At 41.3% G+C, this 15401-nt stretch overlaps 1 protein-coding gene across 1 annotated transcript in view; it reads right to left on the bottom strand.

Annotated features, from left to right (window-relative positions):
• Positions 1 to 3807: 3807 nt before the first annotated feature.
• The window catches only part of LOC129864208 (LIM domain-binding protein 1-like), a 17934-nt gene continuing 6340 nt past the window's right edge, over positions 3808 to 15401 (bottom strand). Inside the window, exons 5-10 of the mRNA XM_055936908.1 lie at positions 14055 to 14227; positions 13529 to 13651; positions 13351 to 13434; positions 5048 to 5171; positions 4563 to 4708; positions 3808 to 4246 (exon numbers count right to left, since the gene is read on the bottom strand). Of these exons, the coding sequence (XP_055792883.1) occupies positions 4016 to 4246; positions 4563 to 4708; positions 5048 to 5171; positions 13351 to 13434; positions 13529 to 13651; positions 14055 to 14227 (881 nt within the window). The 3' untranslated portion in view covers positions 3808 to 4015. The remainder of the gene's footprint in view (positions 4247 to 4562; positions 4709 to 5047; positions 5172 to 13350; positions 13435 to 13528; positions 13652 to 14054; positions 14228 to 15401) is intronic.

Raw genomic sequence — 15401 nt, 5'->3', positions numbered from 1 at the left:
CATGTGGGCGAGTGGTTTGCTGATGCCAACGTTGTGAAGTGTCCCATGGTGGCTGTAGGGTTATGTATGGGCAGGTACAAGCTACAGACAATGAACACAATTGCATTTTATTGATGGCAATTTGAATGCACAGAAATAGCGTGATGAGATCCTGAGGCCCATTGTCCTGCCATTCATCCACCGCCATCACCTCATGTTTCAGCATGATAATGCTCGGTCCCATGTCGCAAGGATCTAATCACAATTACTGAAAGCTGAAAATGTCCCAGTTCTTCCATGGCCTGCATACTAACCAGACATATCACCCATTGAGCAAGTTTGGGATGCTGTGGATCGAGGTGTACGACAGCGTGTTCCAGTTCCCGCCCATATTCAGCAACTTCTCACAGCCATTGAAGAGGAGTGGGACAACATTCCACAGGCCACAATCAACAGCCTGATCAACTCTATGTGAAGGAGATGTGTCGCGCTGCTTGAGGCAAATGTTGGTCACGGCAGATACTGACTGGTTCTGATCCACGCCCCAACCTTTTTTAAAAAGGTATCTGTGACCGACAGATGCATATCTGTATTCCCAGTCATGTGAAATCCATAGATTAGGGCCTAATGAATTTATTTACATTTCCTTATATGAACTGTAACTCAGTAAAATCTTATAAATTGTTGTATTTTTGTTCAGGGGGACAAAAGCAACTCATGAAATGGATGAACAGTTTTCAAACACACTGAGACATGAGCATCAGATACACATGCACAACAATAAAAGTCCCTAAGAGTAAATAAGAGTCCCAACGCAATGTTCATTTTAAAGTGAAAATGTATATTTTTATTGGTACCATACATTAATTAATTAATCAATAAGTATCAAGGGCAGAAAACTAACCAAAATACCAAACAAGGCTTTTTCTACAGGGTTGGTTTAGGGTACCAGTCACCGCTCTCTAGGCTGCATCCAAAATGGCCCCCTGTTCCCTTGTATAATGCACTACTTTTGACCAGGGCCAATGGGTCGTGGTCCAAAGTAGTGCTCTATGTAGGGAATAGGGTGCCATTCGGGACAGATTCTCTCTGTTACCCGTTAAAAGCCAGAGCTGTACTGAAAATGTACACAATGTACTTGACAGAGCTGGAACAACACTTACAGAACTAAATAACATGGGCCATGTCTCAAATGGCCCCCTGTTCTCATATTGGCCCTGAACAAAAGTACTGCACTACATAGGGTGCTTTTGGGGAGGGGGGGGGGGGGGGGGGGGGGGCAGATCATATCACTGCACATGTTTGAACTGGATGTATAAAGTTGTTATGAACCTTATTTGTGATACTCTAACAGCGCCCCCTGGTGAGAATTGAAGATATTACCAAACACATGCGCAACAGACTCAATATTACAGATCAAGCCTATACAACACAGGTATTGGGAATATATACAACCCTACGACTTCAGTTAAACATTAATAACTAGTTGGGGTTCCGTCCCAAATGACACTCTATTCTGTATGTAGTGCACTACTTTCGACCAGACCTTGATAGGGAATAGGGTGCCATTTGGGACACATTGGTGGATGAATTATGTCAGGTTGTCTGTTCAGACTTCTTAAACAGCAGTAGATAGTTAGCTTATTTGCTAATAGTAGTGTACATTTAGGATGAGTGTGTGTAACCAGGGGGGGGGGGGTGGAGGAACAGAACGTATATCTGATATTTCATTCAAAATAAATAGAAAAATGAAAAAAATCTGCTGAACTAGAAGATGCAAACATGTCTTCTCAATGGTGACTGTACCCCAGGGTTTTATAAATGAATGTACACAAGTTAAAAAAAAAAAAAAAAATTAAGAAAGAAAAAAAAGAGCGAGAGAGAGGTGTCACTGTTATGATCAGGATGGACACTCTAAAGAGAGAGAGAGAGAGACGGAGAGGTGTCACTGTTATGATCAGGATGGACACTCTAAAGAGAGAGAGAGACGGCGAGAAAGAGAGACGGAGAGGTGTCACTGTTATGATCAGGATGGACACTCTAAAGAGAGAGAGAGACGGCGAGAAAGAGAGACGGAGGTGTCACTGATCAGGATGGACACTCTAAAGAGACAGAGAGAGACGGAGATGGAGAGAGAGACGGAGATGGAGAGAGAGACGGAGATGGAGAGAGAGACGGAGATGGAGAGAGACGGAGATGGAGAGAGAGACGGAGATGGAGAGAGAGACGGAGATGGAGAGAGAGACGGAGATGGAGAGAGAGACGGAGATGGAGAGAGAGACGGAGATGGAGAGAGAGACGGAGATGGAGAGAGAGACGGAGGTGTCACTGATCAGGATGGACACTCTAAAGAGACAGAGAGAGACGGAGATGGAGAGAGAGACGGAGACGGAGAGAGAGACGGAGACGGAGATGGAGAGAGAGACGGAGATGGAGAGAGAGACGGAGATGGAGAGAGAGACGGAGATGGAGAGAGAGACGGAGATGGAGAGAGAGACGGAGATGGAGAGAGACGGAGACGGAGAGAGAGACGGAGATGGAGAGAGACGGAGACGGAGAGAGAGACGGAGATGGAGAGAGACGGAGACGGAGATGGGGGATTGGTTGAGAGGTTCATGTGTTTTTTTCTTCTTTTTGTCCATTTCTTTTCCATTTCTTTCCATTAGATCAGAATGGCTTCAGGAACCTCTAAGTCAGAATACAGTCGTACAGAACGTTGCTACTACCTTAAATATACAAGCACAAATACACTAAAAACAAGGAGAAAACCAATCTCAAAAAACAGAAAAACATCACAATTATTTCTCTGTAAAACATAAAAGATATTAAAACAAACCAAATATATTTTTTCGGGGGGGAAGGGGTAGAATAAAAGCAGTCCTGTTTTCTGGCTCCTTGGTCTGTTAGCTTCTCAACATCGTTGGTAAAAAAAGAACAAATAAAGAGTAGATTTGAAATGCAGGAGTAGAAAATAAAATAAAAACATTCTCGGGAAATAGAGACTGGTATAAAACTCTAAAATGTTGTTGTTGTTTAAATGCTTTCTGTTATCTGTTAAAAGGTTGGATCAGTACTCCTTCAATGGTGTGTGTGTGTGTCTGTGAGAAAGCATTTTAAACTGATTGGATCTCAACTCCGGTCCGCTAGCTTTGGCCCAGTCCAGACTTTTGTTCTGACCAAGTACAGCCACACACACACACAGTGCAGCAGCAGAGTGGACCAGAGTTAAGACTCCATATCTAGTGACCATGATTCTTCTGAAGGTAGATGTGTGAGTAGTCCTCGTGTCCCCCTCCCCCACTCAACCACCCTCTCCCTACCCCACCACCCCTTCCTGCACCCCTACCTGGGTGCATCTCAACTGTCCCAAGCGTCTTCCCTCTCCTCAGGTCTCTCCTTAAAAGACCAGCTAGGAGAGCCAGGGATGGAGGAGGCCCAAATAAGTAATAGCTCTCAGTCATTTCCTTTCACCTACCAAGCTCTCATATCAGAACTGATGTAGGAAGGTAGACAAGGAAAGGAAACCTCTATCAACCAGTGGGATCCTCCTTCTACTCCACAGGCCTAGATAAAATCCATGTTAAACAAGGGGCAATCCGTAGTCGCTACATCCATTTGTTGGACTTCTAAATGAATGATATGTACCTGTTGATTCTTGAGGAATATAACCTTTAAATGTCTCAGGAGCTTAATTCAACTGACGTACACCATCACAACCCACAATATAAACGTGTTTTACTCGAAAACTGTATAGCCTCAAAACAAAACAACTATATATTTTTTTGATGTCTTAGATGGTCAGTCCTTGTACTGTCTATGAATTTTAGAATGGCTACATTTCTCCAGGCCTACCCCTCAGCTTTTTACTAAAACAGGGAGGTAGAGGTGACGCTTTGTTATTTTGTTCTACTACAGATTGCCCCTTTAAGAGAAAAGGATAAGAACAGTCAGGAAGCCACTACAGACAATTGACACACACCCACAAGGAGAGGAAACCCCTTTAAGACTATGGAAGCCCCTCCCCTCCTCCCCTCCTCTACTGTGAGGCCTGAGACGTAGGGTTGTCACTCTTGCTCTCCTGGCTGGATGGGGCTTTGTTGTTCCAGGGAGAATTGGCGCCCAGCGCGGGGCTGTTGTTGAAGCTGTCCTCGTCATCGATGCCGTTGGCCGCGTCGAACTGTTGGTTCTCCAGCCGCGTGATCAGGCGCTCGTCCTCGTCCCCGAACTCCCCTCCCATCAGGGTGGGCTCTCCCACCACCATCACATCCTAAAGGGGAGGAAGAAACCATTATTACAGAGATAGGGGGAGGAGACGACTACTACTACTACTAAAGCTAGCTCCCCTCCTATCAGGGTGGGCTCTTCCTCCACCATCACATCCTAAAGGGGAGGGAGATAACATTATTACAAAGATAGGGGTGTAGAAGATAGGTTTCTTCCTTACAGGAAGGTTTTCCTGGCCACTGTGGTCTGCTTTGCTTGCTCTTTGGGGTTTTAGACCACGTAACTACAACACACTGTGACAACTGCTGACGTAAAAAGGGCTTCATAAACTACATGTGACTGATTTGACTGCTCCTTACTGGTACTTGGCTGGACAGGGGGAAGCTGCTAGCTGGACTCTTCTTCTTGTTGTTGTTGTTGGTGGTTCCTCCTCCGGCACTCATGGTGCTGCCGCCTGACATCTTACGCTTCCTCCTCTTATTAGGGGCCTGTCTGGCTGGTTCAGCTAGAGGAGAGAGGAGAGGGGGGGGTTAGAGTTGGGGAGGAGAGAGGAGAGCGGGAGAGAGAGTTAGGACGGAGGTGAAGAGGTGTGTGCAGTCTTGGAACCCGGAACCAAATCTTGATGTGTGTGTGAGAGTTGGTGTGTATGTGCGCGCGTGTGTGTGCTTACTGGGAGCCTGCCTCTCTGGCTCCTCTGGGGGAAAGGGGGGAGAGAGGGAGAGTTTGGTGTTAGGGAGGAGGAGTGTGTGTGTGTGTTTTTTCTGTCAGCCTGTGTGTGTTCGCCTGCGCGTTGTGTGTGTGTGTGTATGCGCCTGCACGTTGTGTGTGTGTGTGTGTGTGTTACCTGGCGGGGCCACCATGCGTTGCCACTTCTGAAAGAGGCAGGTCTTGAGACAGTCCCTGGGGCTGAGGCTGTAGGTCTTGTGTCTGGACATCAGCTCCTGCATGGGCTCCAGAATCACACACAGCTACAGGAGAGACACATGACGGAGGGAGGGAGGGAGACTTGAGATGATAGAGAGACAAGACAACCATTCTTTGTGTAGTGGAAATTACCACCAGGTGTGAATTATTCATGACACGAAAGACAAGACTCTCTCTTCACACGATAACATGTCCTTCACAGTGGACTTCAGTAAAATGTTCTACTCTAGTTTTCAGGCCCGTCCAGAAACACCCCCCCTAGATCTGAAAGGTTTGATAGGTGGAAGCTACATGGCAATATCAGGGGACAAGATGAAACTACTACCCTACCTATCAGTACTATATTAAACTACGACTATACATATCAGTACTATATTAAACTACTACCCTACCTATCAGTACTATATTAAACTACGACTATACATATCAGTATTATATTAAACTACTACCCTACCTATCAGTACTATATTGAACTACGACTATACATATCAGTATTATATTAAACTACTATCCTACCTATCAGTACTATATTAAACTACGACTATACATATCAGTACTATATTAAACTACTACCCTACCTATCAGTACTATATTAAACTACCACCCTACCTATCAGTACTATATTAAACTACGACTATACATATCAGTACTATATTAAACTACTACCCTACCTACCAGTACTATATTAAACTACGACTATACATATCAGAACTATATTAAACTACTACCCTACCTATCAGTACTATGTTAAATTACTACCGTACCTACCAGTACTATATTAAAGTACTACAATACCCATCAGTACTATGTTAAACTACTACCCTACCTATCAGTACTATGTTAAACTACTACCCTACCTATCAGTACTATGTTAAACTACTACCCTACCTATCAGTACTATATTAAACTACTACCCTACCTATCAGTACTATGTTAAACTACTACCCTACCTATCAGTACTATATTAAACTACTACCCTACCTATCAGTACTGTTAAACTACTACCCTACCTATCAGTACTATGTTAAACTACTACCCTACCTATCAGTACTATGTTAAACTACTACCCTACCTATCAGTACTATATTAAACTACTACCCTACCTATCAGTACTGTTAAACTACTACCGTACCTATCAGTACTATGCTAAACTACTACCCTACCTATCAGTACTATATTAAACCACGACTATACATATCAGTACTATATTAAACTACTACCCTACCTATCAGTACTATATTAAACTACTACCATACCTATCAGTACTATGTTAAAATACTACCCTACCTATCAGTACTATGTTAAACTACTACCCTACCTATCAGTACTATATTAAACTACTACCCTACCTATCAGTACTTTGTAAAACTATGACCCTACCTACCAGTACTATATTAAACTACTACCCTACCTATCAGTACTATGTAAAACTACGACCCTACCTACCAGTACTATATTAAACTACTACCCTACCTATCAGTACTACATTAAACTACTACCCTTCCTATCAGTACCATATTAAACTACTACCCTACCTATCAGTACTATGTTAAATGACTACCATTCCTATCAGTACTATGTTAAACTACTACCCTACCAATCAGTACTATGTTAAAATCCTACCGTACCGACCAGTACTATATTAAAGTACTACAATACCCATCAGTACTATATTAAACTACTACCCTACATATCAGTACTATATTAAACTACTACTATACCTATCAGTACTATATTAAACTACTACCATTCCTATCAGTACTATATTAAACTATGACTATACATATCAGTACTATATTAAAATACTACCCTACCTATCAGTACTATATTAAACTACTACCCTACATATCAGTACTATGTAAAACTACGACCCTACCTACCAGTACTATATTAAACTACGACCCTACCTATAAGTACTATGTAAAACTACGACCCTACCTATCAGTACTATATTAAACTATGACTATACATATCAGTACTATATTAAAATACTACCCTACCTATCAGTACTATATTAAACTACTACCCTACATATCAGTACTATGTAAAACTACGACCCTACCTACCAGTACTATATTAAACTACGACCCTACCTATAAGTACTATGTAAAACTACGACCCTACCTATCAGTACTATATTAAACTACTACCATACCTATCAGAACTATGTTAAACTACTACCCTACCTATCAGTACTATATTAAACTACTACCCTACCTATCAGTACTATGTAAAACTACCTACCAGTACTATATTAAACTACGACCCTACCTATAAGTACTATGTTAAACTACTACCCTACCTATCAGTACTATGTAAAACTACTACCCTACCTACCAGTACTATATTAAACTACTACCCTACCTATCAGTACTATGTTAAACTACTACCCTACCTATCAGTACTATATTAAACTACTACCCTACCTATCAGTACTATATTAAACTACTACCCTACCCATCAGTACTATATTAAACTACTACCCTACCCATCAGTACTATATTAAACTACGACCCTACCTATCAGTACTATATTAAACTACTACCATACCTATCAGAACTATGTTAAAATACTACCCTACCTATCAGTACTATATTAAACTACTACCCTACCTATCAGTACTATGTAAAACTATGACCCTATCTACCAGTACTATATTAAACTACGACCCTACCTATAAGTACTATGTAAAACTACTACCCTACCTATCAGTACTATATTAAACTACTACCCTACCTATTAAACTACTACCCTGCCTATCAGTACTATGTTAAACTACTACCCTACCTATCAGTACTATGTAAAACTACTACCCTACCTACCAGTACTATATTAAACTACTACCCTACCTATCAGTACTATATTAAACTACTATCCTACCTATCAGTACTATATTAAACTACTACCCTACCTATCAGTACTATGTTAAAATACTACCATTCCTATCAGTACTATATTAAACTACTACTCTACCTATCAGTACTATGTTAAACTACTACCCTACCTATCAGTACTATGTTAAACTACGACCATACATATCAGTACTATATTAAACTACAACTATACATATCAGTACTATATTAAACTACTACCCTACCTATCAGTACTATGTAAAACTACAACCCTACCTACCAGCACTATATTAAACTACTACTATACCTATCAGTACTATGTAAAACTACAACCCTACCTACCAGTACTATATTAAACTACTACTATACCTATCAGTACTATGTTAAAATACTACCCTACCTACCAGTACTATATTAAACTACTACTATACCTATCAGTACTATGTTAAAATACTACCCTACCTACCAGTACTATATTAAACTACTACTCTACCTATCAGTACTATGTTAAACTACTACCCTACCTATCAGTACTATGTTAAACTACGACCATACATATCAGTACTATATTAAACTACAACTATACATATCAGTACTATATTAAACTACTACCCTACCTATCAGTACTATGTAAAACTACAACCCTACCTACCAGCACTATATTAAACTACTACTATACCTATCAGTACTATGTAAAACTACAACCCTACCTACCAGTACTATATTAAACTACTACTATACCTATCAGTACTATGTTAAAATACTACCCTACCTACCAGTACTATATTAAACTACTACTATACCTATCAGTACTATGTTAAAATACTACCCTACCTACCAGTACTATATTAAACTACTACTATACCTACCAGTACTATATTAAACTACTACTATACCTATCAGTACTATGTTAAAATACTACCCTACCTACCAGTACTATATTAAACTACTACTATACCTATCAGTACTATGTTAAAATACTACCCTACCTACCAGTACTATATTAAACTACTACCATTCCTATCAGGAACATGATATCCTCTCACCATTACAATAAGAGGGGAGGATAGCATTGGGGGGATGATATTTATAGGTCTGTAACTTTCTCACATATCATTATTCACAATTCATACTTGACTATCCGTAACCACGGTAGCATCCACATTAATGTATTAGTGTTTAGAAATATATTCCAGTCTTATTTACAATAAAAGTGACACTAAAATGACAAAACATTATTTAACATGAATTTCTATTGGGCACAAAATAATCTGAAACGCAACCAAACAGAAAATGCATCCAACCAGTTTGTAGAGTCACAAGCTTGATGTAGTCATTGTGTGATAGTAATATGGGACTACTTTAATACACAATAAGTTAATTTATCCTAATACTTTTGGTCCCCTTTAAATGGGGGACTACATAGAAAATGTGCTGTAATTTCTAAACGGTTTACCCAATATGGATGACAATACCCTCAAATTAAAGCTGACAGTCTGCACTTTAACCCCAGTCATTGTATCATTTAATTTTTTACTCCTGAATTAATTTACACTTGCCTAAACAAAGGGGCTACGACTATATTTTAGTTATCCAATTCTTATTAACCTTAAAAAAAAAATGAATTGCCAGAGTATTGAGTAGATTGTTGACAAAAAAAAATACAATTAAATCTATTATTAAATCTATCCCACCTTGTAACACAATACAATTAGAAGAAATCCAAGGGGTATGAATACTTTTGCAAGGCACTGTATCAAGGTAGGGATCTACGTTTGTTGTTGTTGATGTTTGTGTGTACTCACTGGGAGGTAGTGATCTACGTTTGTTGTTGTTAATGTTTGTGTGTACTCACTGGGAGGTAGTGATCTACGTTTGTTGTTGTTGATGTTTGTGTGTACTCACTAGGAGGTAGTGATCTACGTTTGTTGTTGTTAATGTTTGTGTGTACTCACTGGGAGGTTTGTTGTTGTTGATGTTTGTGTGTACTCACTGGGAGGGAGTGATCTATGTTTGTTGTTGTTGTTTGTGTGTACTCACTGGGAGGTAGTGATCTACGTTTGTTGTTGTTGATGTTTGTGTGTACTCACTGGGAGGTAGTGATCTACGTTTGTTGTTGATGTTTGTGTGTACTCACTGGGAGGTAGTGATCTGCATTTGTTGTTGTTAATGTTTGTGTGTACTCACTGGGAGGTTTGTTGTTGTTGATGTTTGTGTGTACTCACTGGGAGGTAGTGATCTATGTTTGTTGTTGTTGATGTTTGTGTGTACTCACTGGGAGGTAGTGATCTACGTTTGTTGTTGTTGATGTTTGTGTACTCACTGGGAGGTACTGATCTACGTTTGTTGTTGATGTTTGTGTGTACTCACTGGGAGGTAGTGATCTACGTTTGTTGTTGTTGATGTTTGTGTGTACTCACTGGGAGGTTTGTTGTTGTTGATGTTTGTGTGTACTCACTGGGAGGTAGTGATCTACGTTTGTTGTTGTTGTTGTTTGTGTGTACTCACTGGGAGGTAGTGATCTACGTTTGTTGTTGTTAATGTTTGTGTGTACTCACTGGGAGGTTTGTTGTTGTTGATGTTTGTGTGTACTCACTGGGAGGTAGTGATCTACGTTTGTTGTTGTTATTTGTGTGTACTCACTCGGAGGGAGTGATCTACGTTTGTTGTTGTTTGTGTGTACTCACTGGGAGGGAGTGATCTACGTTTGTTGTTGTTGATGTTTGTGTGTACTCACTGGGAGGGAGTGATCTATGTTTGTTGTTGTTGTTTGTGTGTACTCACTGGGAGGTAGTGATCTGCGTTTGTTGTTGTTGTTTGTGTGTACTCACTGGGAGGGAGTGATCTACGTTTGTTGCTGTTGTTTGTGTGTACTCACTGGGAGGGAGTGATCTACGTTTGTTGTTGTTGATGTTTGTGTGTACTCACTGGGAGGGAGTGATCTATGTTTGTTGTTGTTGTTTGTGTGTACTCACTGGGAGGTAGTGATCTGCGTTTGTTGTTGTTGTTGTTTGTGTGTACTCACTGGGAGGGAGTGATCGAAGTTTGTTGTTGTTGTTTGTGTGTACTCACTGGGAGGTAGTGATCTACGTTTGTTGTTGTTGATGTTTGTGTGTACTCACTGGGAGGTAGTGATCTGCATTTGTTGTTGTTAATGTTTGTGTGTACTCACTGGGAGGTTTGTTGTTGTTGATGTTTGTGTGTACTCACTGGGAGGTAGTGATCTACGTTTGTTGTTGTTGATGTTTGTGTGTACTCACTGGGAGGTAGTGATCTACGTTTGTTGTTGTTGATGTTTGTGTACTCACTGGGAGGTAGTGATCTACGTTTGTTGTTGTTGATGTTTGTGTACTCACTGGGAGGTACTGATCTACGTTTGTTGTTGATGTTTGTGTGTACTCACTGGGAGGTAGTGATCTACGTTTGTTGTTGTTGATGTTTGTGTGTACTCACTGGGAGGTTTGTTGTTGTTGATGTTTGTGTGTACTCACTGGGAGGTAGTGATCTACGTTTGTTGTTGTTGTTGTTTGTGTGTACTCACTGGGAGGAAGTGATCTACGTTTGTTGTTGTTAATGTTTGTGTGTACTCACTGGGAGGTTTGTTGTTGTTGATGTTTGTGTGTACTCACTGGGAGGTAGTGATCTACGTTTGTTGTTGTTATTTGTGTGTACTCACTCGGAGGGAGTGATCTACGTTTGTTGTTGTTTGTGTGTACTCACTGGGAGGGAGTGATCTACGTTTGTTGTTGTTGATGTTTGTGTGTACTCACTGGGAGGGAGTGATCTATGTTTGTTGTTGTTGTTTGTGTGTACTCACTGGGAGGTAGTGATCTGCGTTTGTTGTTGTTGTTTGTGTGTACTCACTGGGAGGGAGTGATCTACGTTTGTTGCTGTTGTTTGTGTGTACTCACTGGGAGGGAGTGATCTACGTTTGTTGTTGTTGATGTTTGTGTGTACTCACTGGGAGGGAGTGATCTATGTTTGTTGTTGTTGTTTGTGTGTACTCACTGGGAGGTAGTGATCTGCGTTTGTTGTTGTTGTTGTTTGTGTGTACTCACTGGGAGGGAGTGATCGAAGTTTGTTGTTGTTGTTTGTGTGTACTCACTGGGAGGTAGTGATCTACGTTTGTTGTTGTTGATGTTTGTGTGTACTCACTGGGAGGTAGTGATCTGCATTTGTTGTTGTTAATGTTTGTGTGTACTCACTGGGAGGTTTGTTGTTGTTGATGTTTGTGTGTACTCACTGGGAGGTAGTGATCTACGTTTGTTGTTGTTGATGTTTGTGTGTACTCACTGGGAGGTAGTGATCTACGTTTGTTGTTGTTGATGTTTGTGTACTCACTGGGAGGTAGTGATCTACGTTTGTTGTTGTTGATGTTTGTGTACTCACTGGGAGGTACTGATCTACGTTTGTTGTTGATGTTTGTGTGTACTCACTGGGAGGTAGTGATCTACGTTTGTTGTTGTTGATGTTTGTGTGTACTCACTGGGAGGTTTGTTGTTGTTGATGTTTGTGTGTACTCACTGGGAGGTAGTGATCTACGTTTGTTGTTGTTGTTGTTTGTGTGTACTCACTGGGAGGAAGTGATCTACGTTTGTTGTTGTTAATGTTTGTGTGTACTCACTGGGAGGTTTGTTGTTGTTGATGTTTGTGTGTACTCACTGGGAGGTAGTGATCTACGTTTGTTGTTGTTGTTTGTGTGTACTCACTCGGAGGTAGTGATCTGCGTTTGTTGTTGTTGTTTGTGTGTACTCACTGGGAGGGAGTGATCTACGTTTGTTGTTGTTTGTGTGTACTCACTGGGAGGGAGTGATCTACGTTTGTTGTTGTTGATGTTTGTGTGTACTCACTGGGAGGGAGTGATCGAAGTTTGTTGTTGTTGATGTTTGTGTGTACTCACTGGGAGGGAGTGATCTATGTTTGTTGTTGTTGTTTGTGTGTACTCACTGGGAGGTAGTGATCTGCGTTTGTTGTTGTTGTTGTTTGTGTGTACTCACTGGGAGGGAGTGATCGAAGTTTGTTGTTGTTGTTTGTGTGTACTCACTGGGAGGTAGTGATCTACGTTTGTTGTTGTTGATGTTTGTGTGTACTCACTGGGAGGTAGTGATCTATGTTTGTTGTTGTTGTTTGTGTGTACTCACTGGGAGGTAGTGATCTACGTTTGTTGTTGTTAATGTTTGTGTGTACTCACTGGGAGGTTTGTTGTTGTTGATGTTTGTGTGTACTCACAGAGGTAGTGATCTACGTTTGTTGTTGTTGTTTGTGTGTACTCACTGGGAGGGAGTGATCTACGTTTGTTGTTGTTGATGTTTGTGTGTACTCACTGGGAGGTAGTGATCTATGTTTGTTGTTGTTGTTTGTGTGTACTCACTCGGAGGTAGTTGAGCGTGGAGTTAGACAGTCCACATCTGGTGATGTTCTTAGACAGCTGGTCTAACATCTGGGGGTCCTGGGCCTGTAGGGTTAGAGGGCAGACACCATGTATTGATCTGTCTACCATCGCTATTAGACAACACACGTACGTGCGTGCATGCGTGCGTGTAACTCACGTGCATGGCCAGTATACTGCGTGGTATCAGTTCCCGGTGCTGTCGGATGCTGAAGTGCCACGTCTTGATCCTCATCATGTCGTCAAACATGAACTCCAGGTACAGACGACCCTCCACACACACCTAGAGGGGTCAGAGGTCAGGGTTGAAATTTCTACATAAGGAGATCACGAAAGTTATGTTCAGAACATTTGTTGTGTGCAAAGAAAGCAATTCACCAGCAACTATGGGCCGGATCCTGACTTACATGTATAGACTTTCACAGAGAAGATGCACTGAACTCATTCAGTCCAGTTACAAATGCAGATTTTGATGTTAAGATTCTGCCTCATGTTTACAATAGTGTCCGCAGGAAAGACATAGCCTGCGTACGTACGTACGTACGTACGTACGTACGTACACACACACACACACACACACACACACACACACACACACACACACACACACACACACACACACACACACACACACACACACACACACACACACACACACACACACACACACACACACACACACACACCTGTGTGAACATGGGTTTTCCGTTCTGCGTAACCATGGTACACTGGTCACAGTCCAGCGAGACGAAGTTGTTGTGGAAGGACTCTTTGGGGTGCTTCAACACGTAGTAGAGGTCGGTGGCGCCCCCCTCGAATATACTCCGGAAGTACCGCGGGATCAACGTCCGGCCAATCGCTGCGGAGGAGGAGGAGGAGACAGGAAGCAGAAGAACAGTGGAGCGTAAGTACACAACAACAGAGTCTCATAGGGTGGTTTCCCAGACACACATTAACCCTGGTCCTGAACCAATCAGCCAGATCAATGGAAAATCCAGGCTTTAGTCTGTGTCCAGGAAACTGGCCAGTATTCATTACAAAACAGACTACAATCATGACTTTTTGGCACTAACTCTCTTGCATTGACTACGCACACACCCACACACTCACATTCTCATACCACACAGACTTACACCCAACACACACACACATTCTCATACTTACACATACTTACACCCAACACACACACACATACTGACACCACACATTCTTACACCCAACACACACTATATATGCCCACACACACACACACTGACACCACACTTTCATACTCACCACCAAAGCTGCTACTACTGTCTGTTATCTATCCTGTTGCCGAGTCACTTCCCCCCTACCTATATTTACAGTATATAGCTACCTCAATTACCTCATAGCCCTACACATTGACTCAGTACTGGTACTCCCTGTATATAGTCATGTTACTACCTCATATCCCAACACATTGACTCAGTACTGGTACTCCCTGTATATAACCATGTTATTACCTCATACTGGTACTCCCTGTATATAGCCATGTTATTACCTCATATCCCTACACATTGACTCAGTACTGGTACTCCCTGTATATAACCATGTTACTACCTCATATCCCAACACATTGACTCAGTACTGGTACTCCCTGTATATAACCATGTTATTACCTCATACTGGTACTCCCTGTATATAACCATGTTACTACCTCATACTGGTACTCCCTGTATATAACCATGTTACTACCTCATACTGGTACTCCCTGTATATAGCCATGTTATTACCTCATATCCCTACACATTGACTCAGTACTGGTACTCCCTGTATATAACCATGTTACTACCTCATATCCCAACACATTGACTCAGTACTGGTACTCCCTGTATATAACCATGTTATTACCTCATACTGGTACTCCCTGTATATAACCATGTAATTACATCATATCCCAACACATTGACTCAGTACTGGTACTCCCTGTATATAACCATGTTATTACCTCATACTGGTACTCCCTGTATATAACCATGTAATTACCTCATATCCCAACACATTGACTCAGT

Source organism: Salvelinus fontinalis, chromosome 10 (assembly GCF_029448725.1).
Source record: "Salvelinus fontinalis isolate EN_2023a chromosome 10, ASM2944872v1, whole genome shotgun sequence".
NCBI classification, from domain to species: Eukaryota; Metazoa; Chordata; class Actinopteri; order Salmoniformes; family Salmonidae; genus Salvelinus; species Salvelinus fontinalis.
Note: the sequence above shows the minus strand (reverse complement) of the source record. Positions and strands in the feature narration are given on the sequence as shown.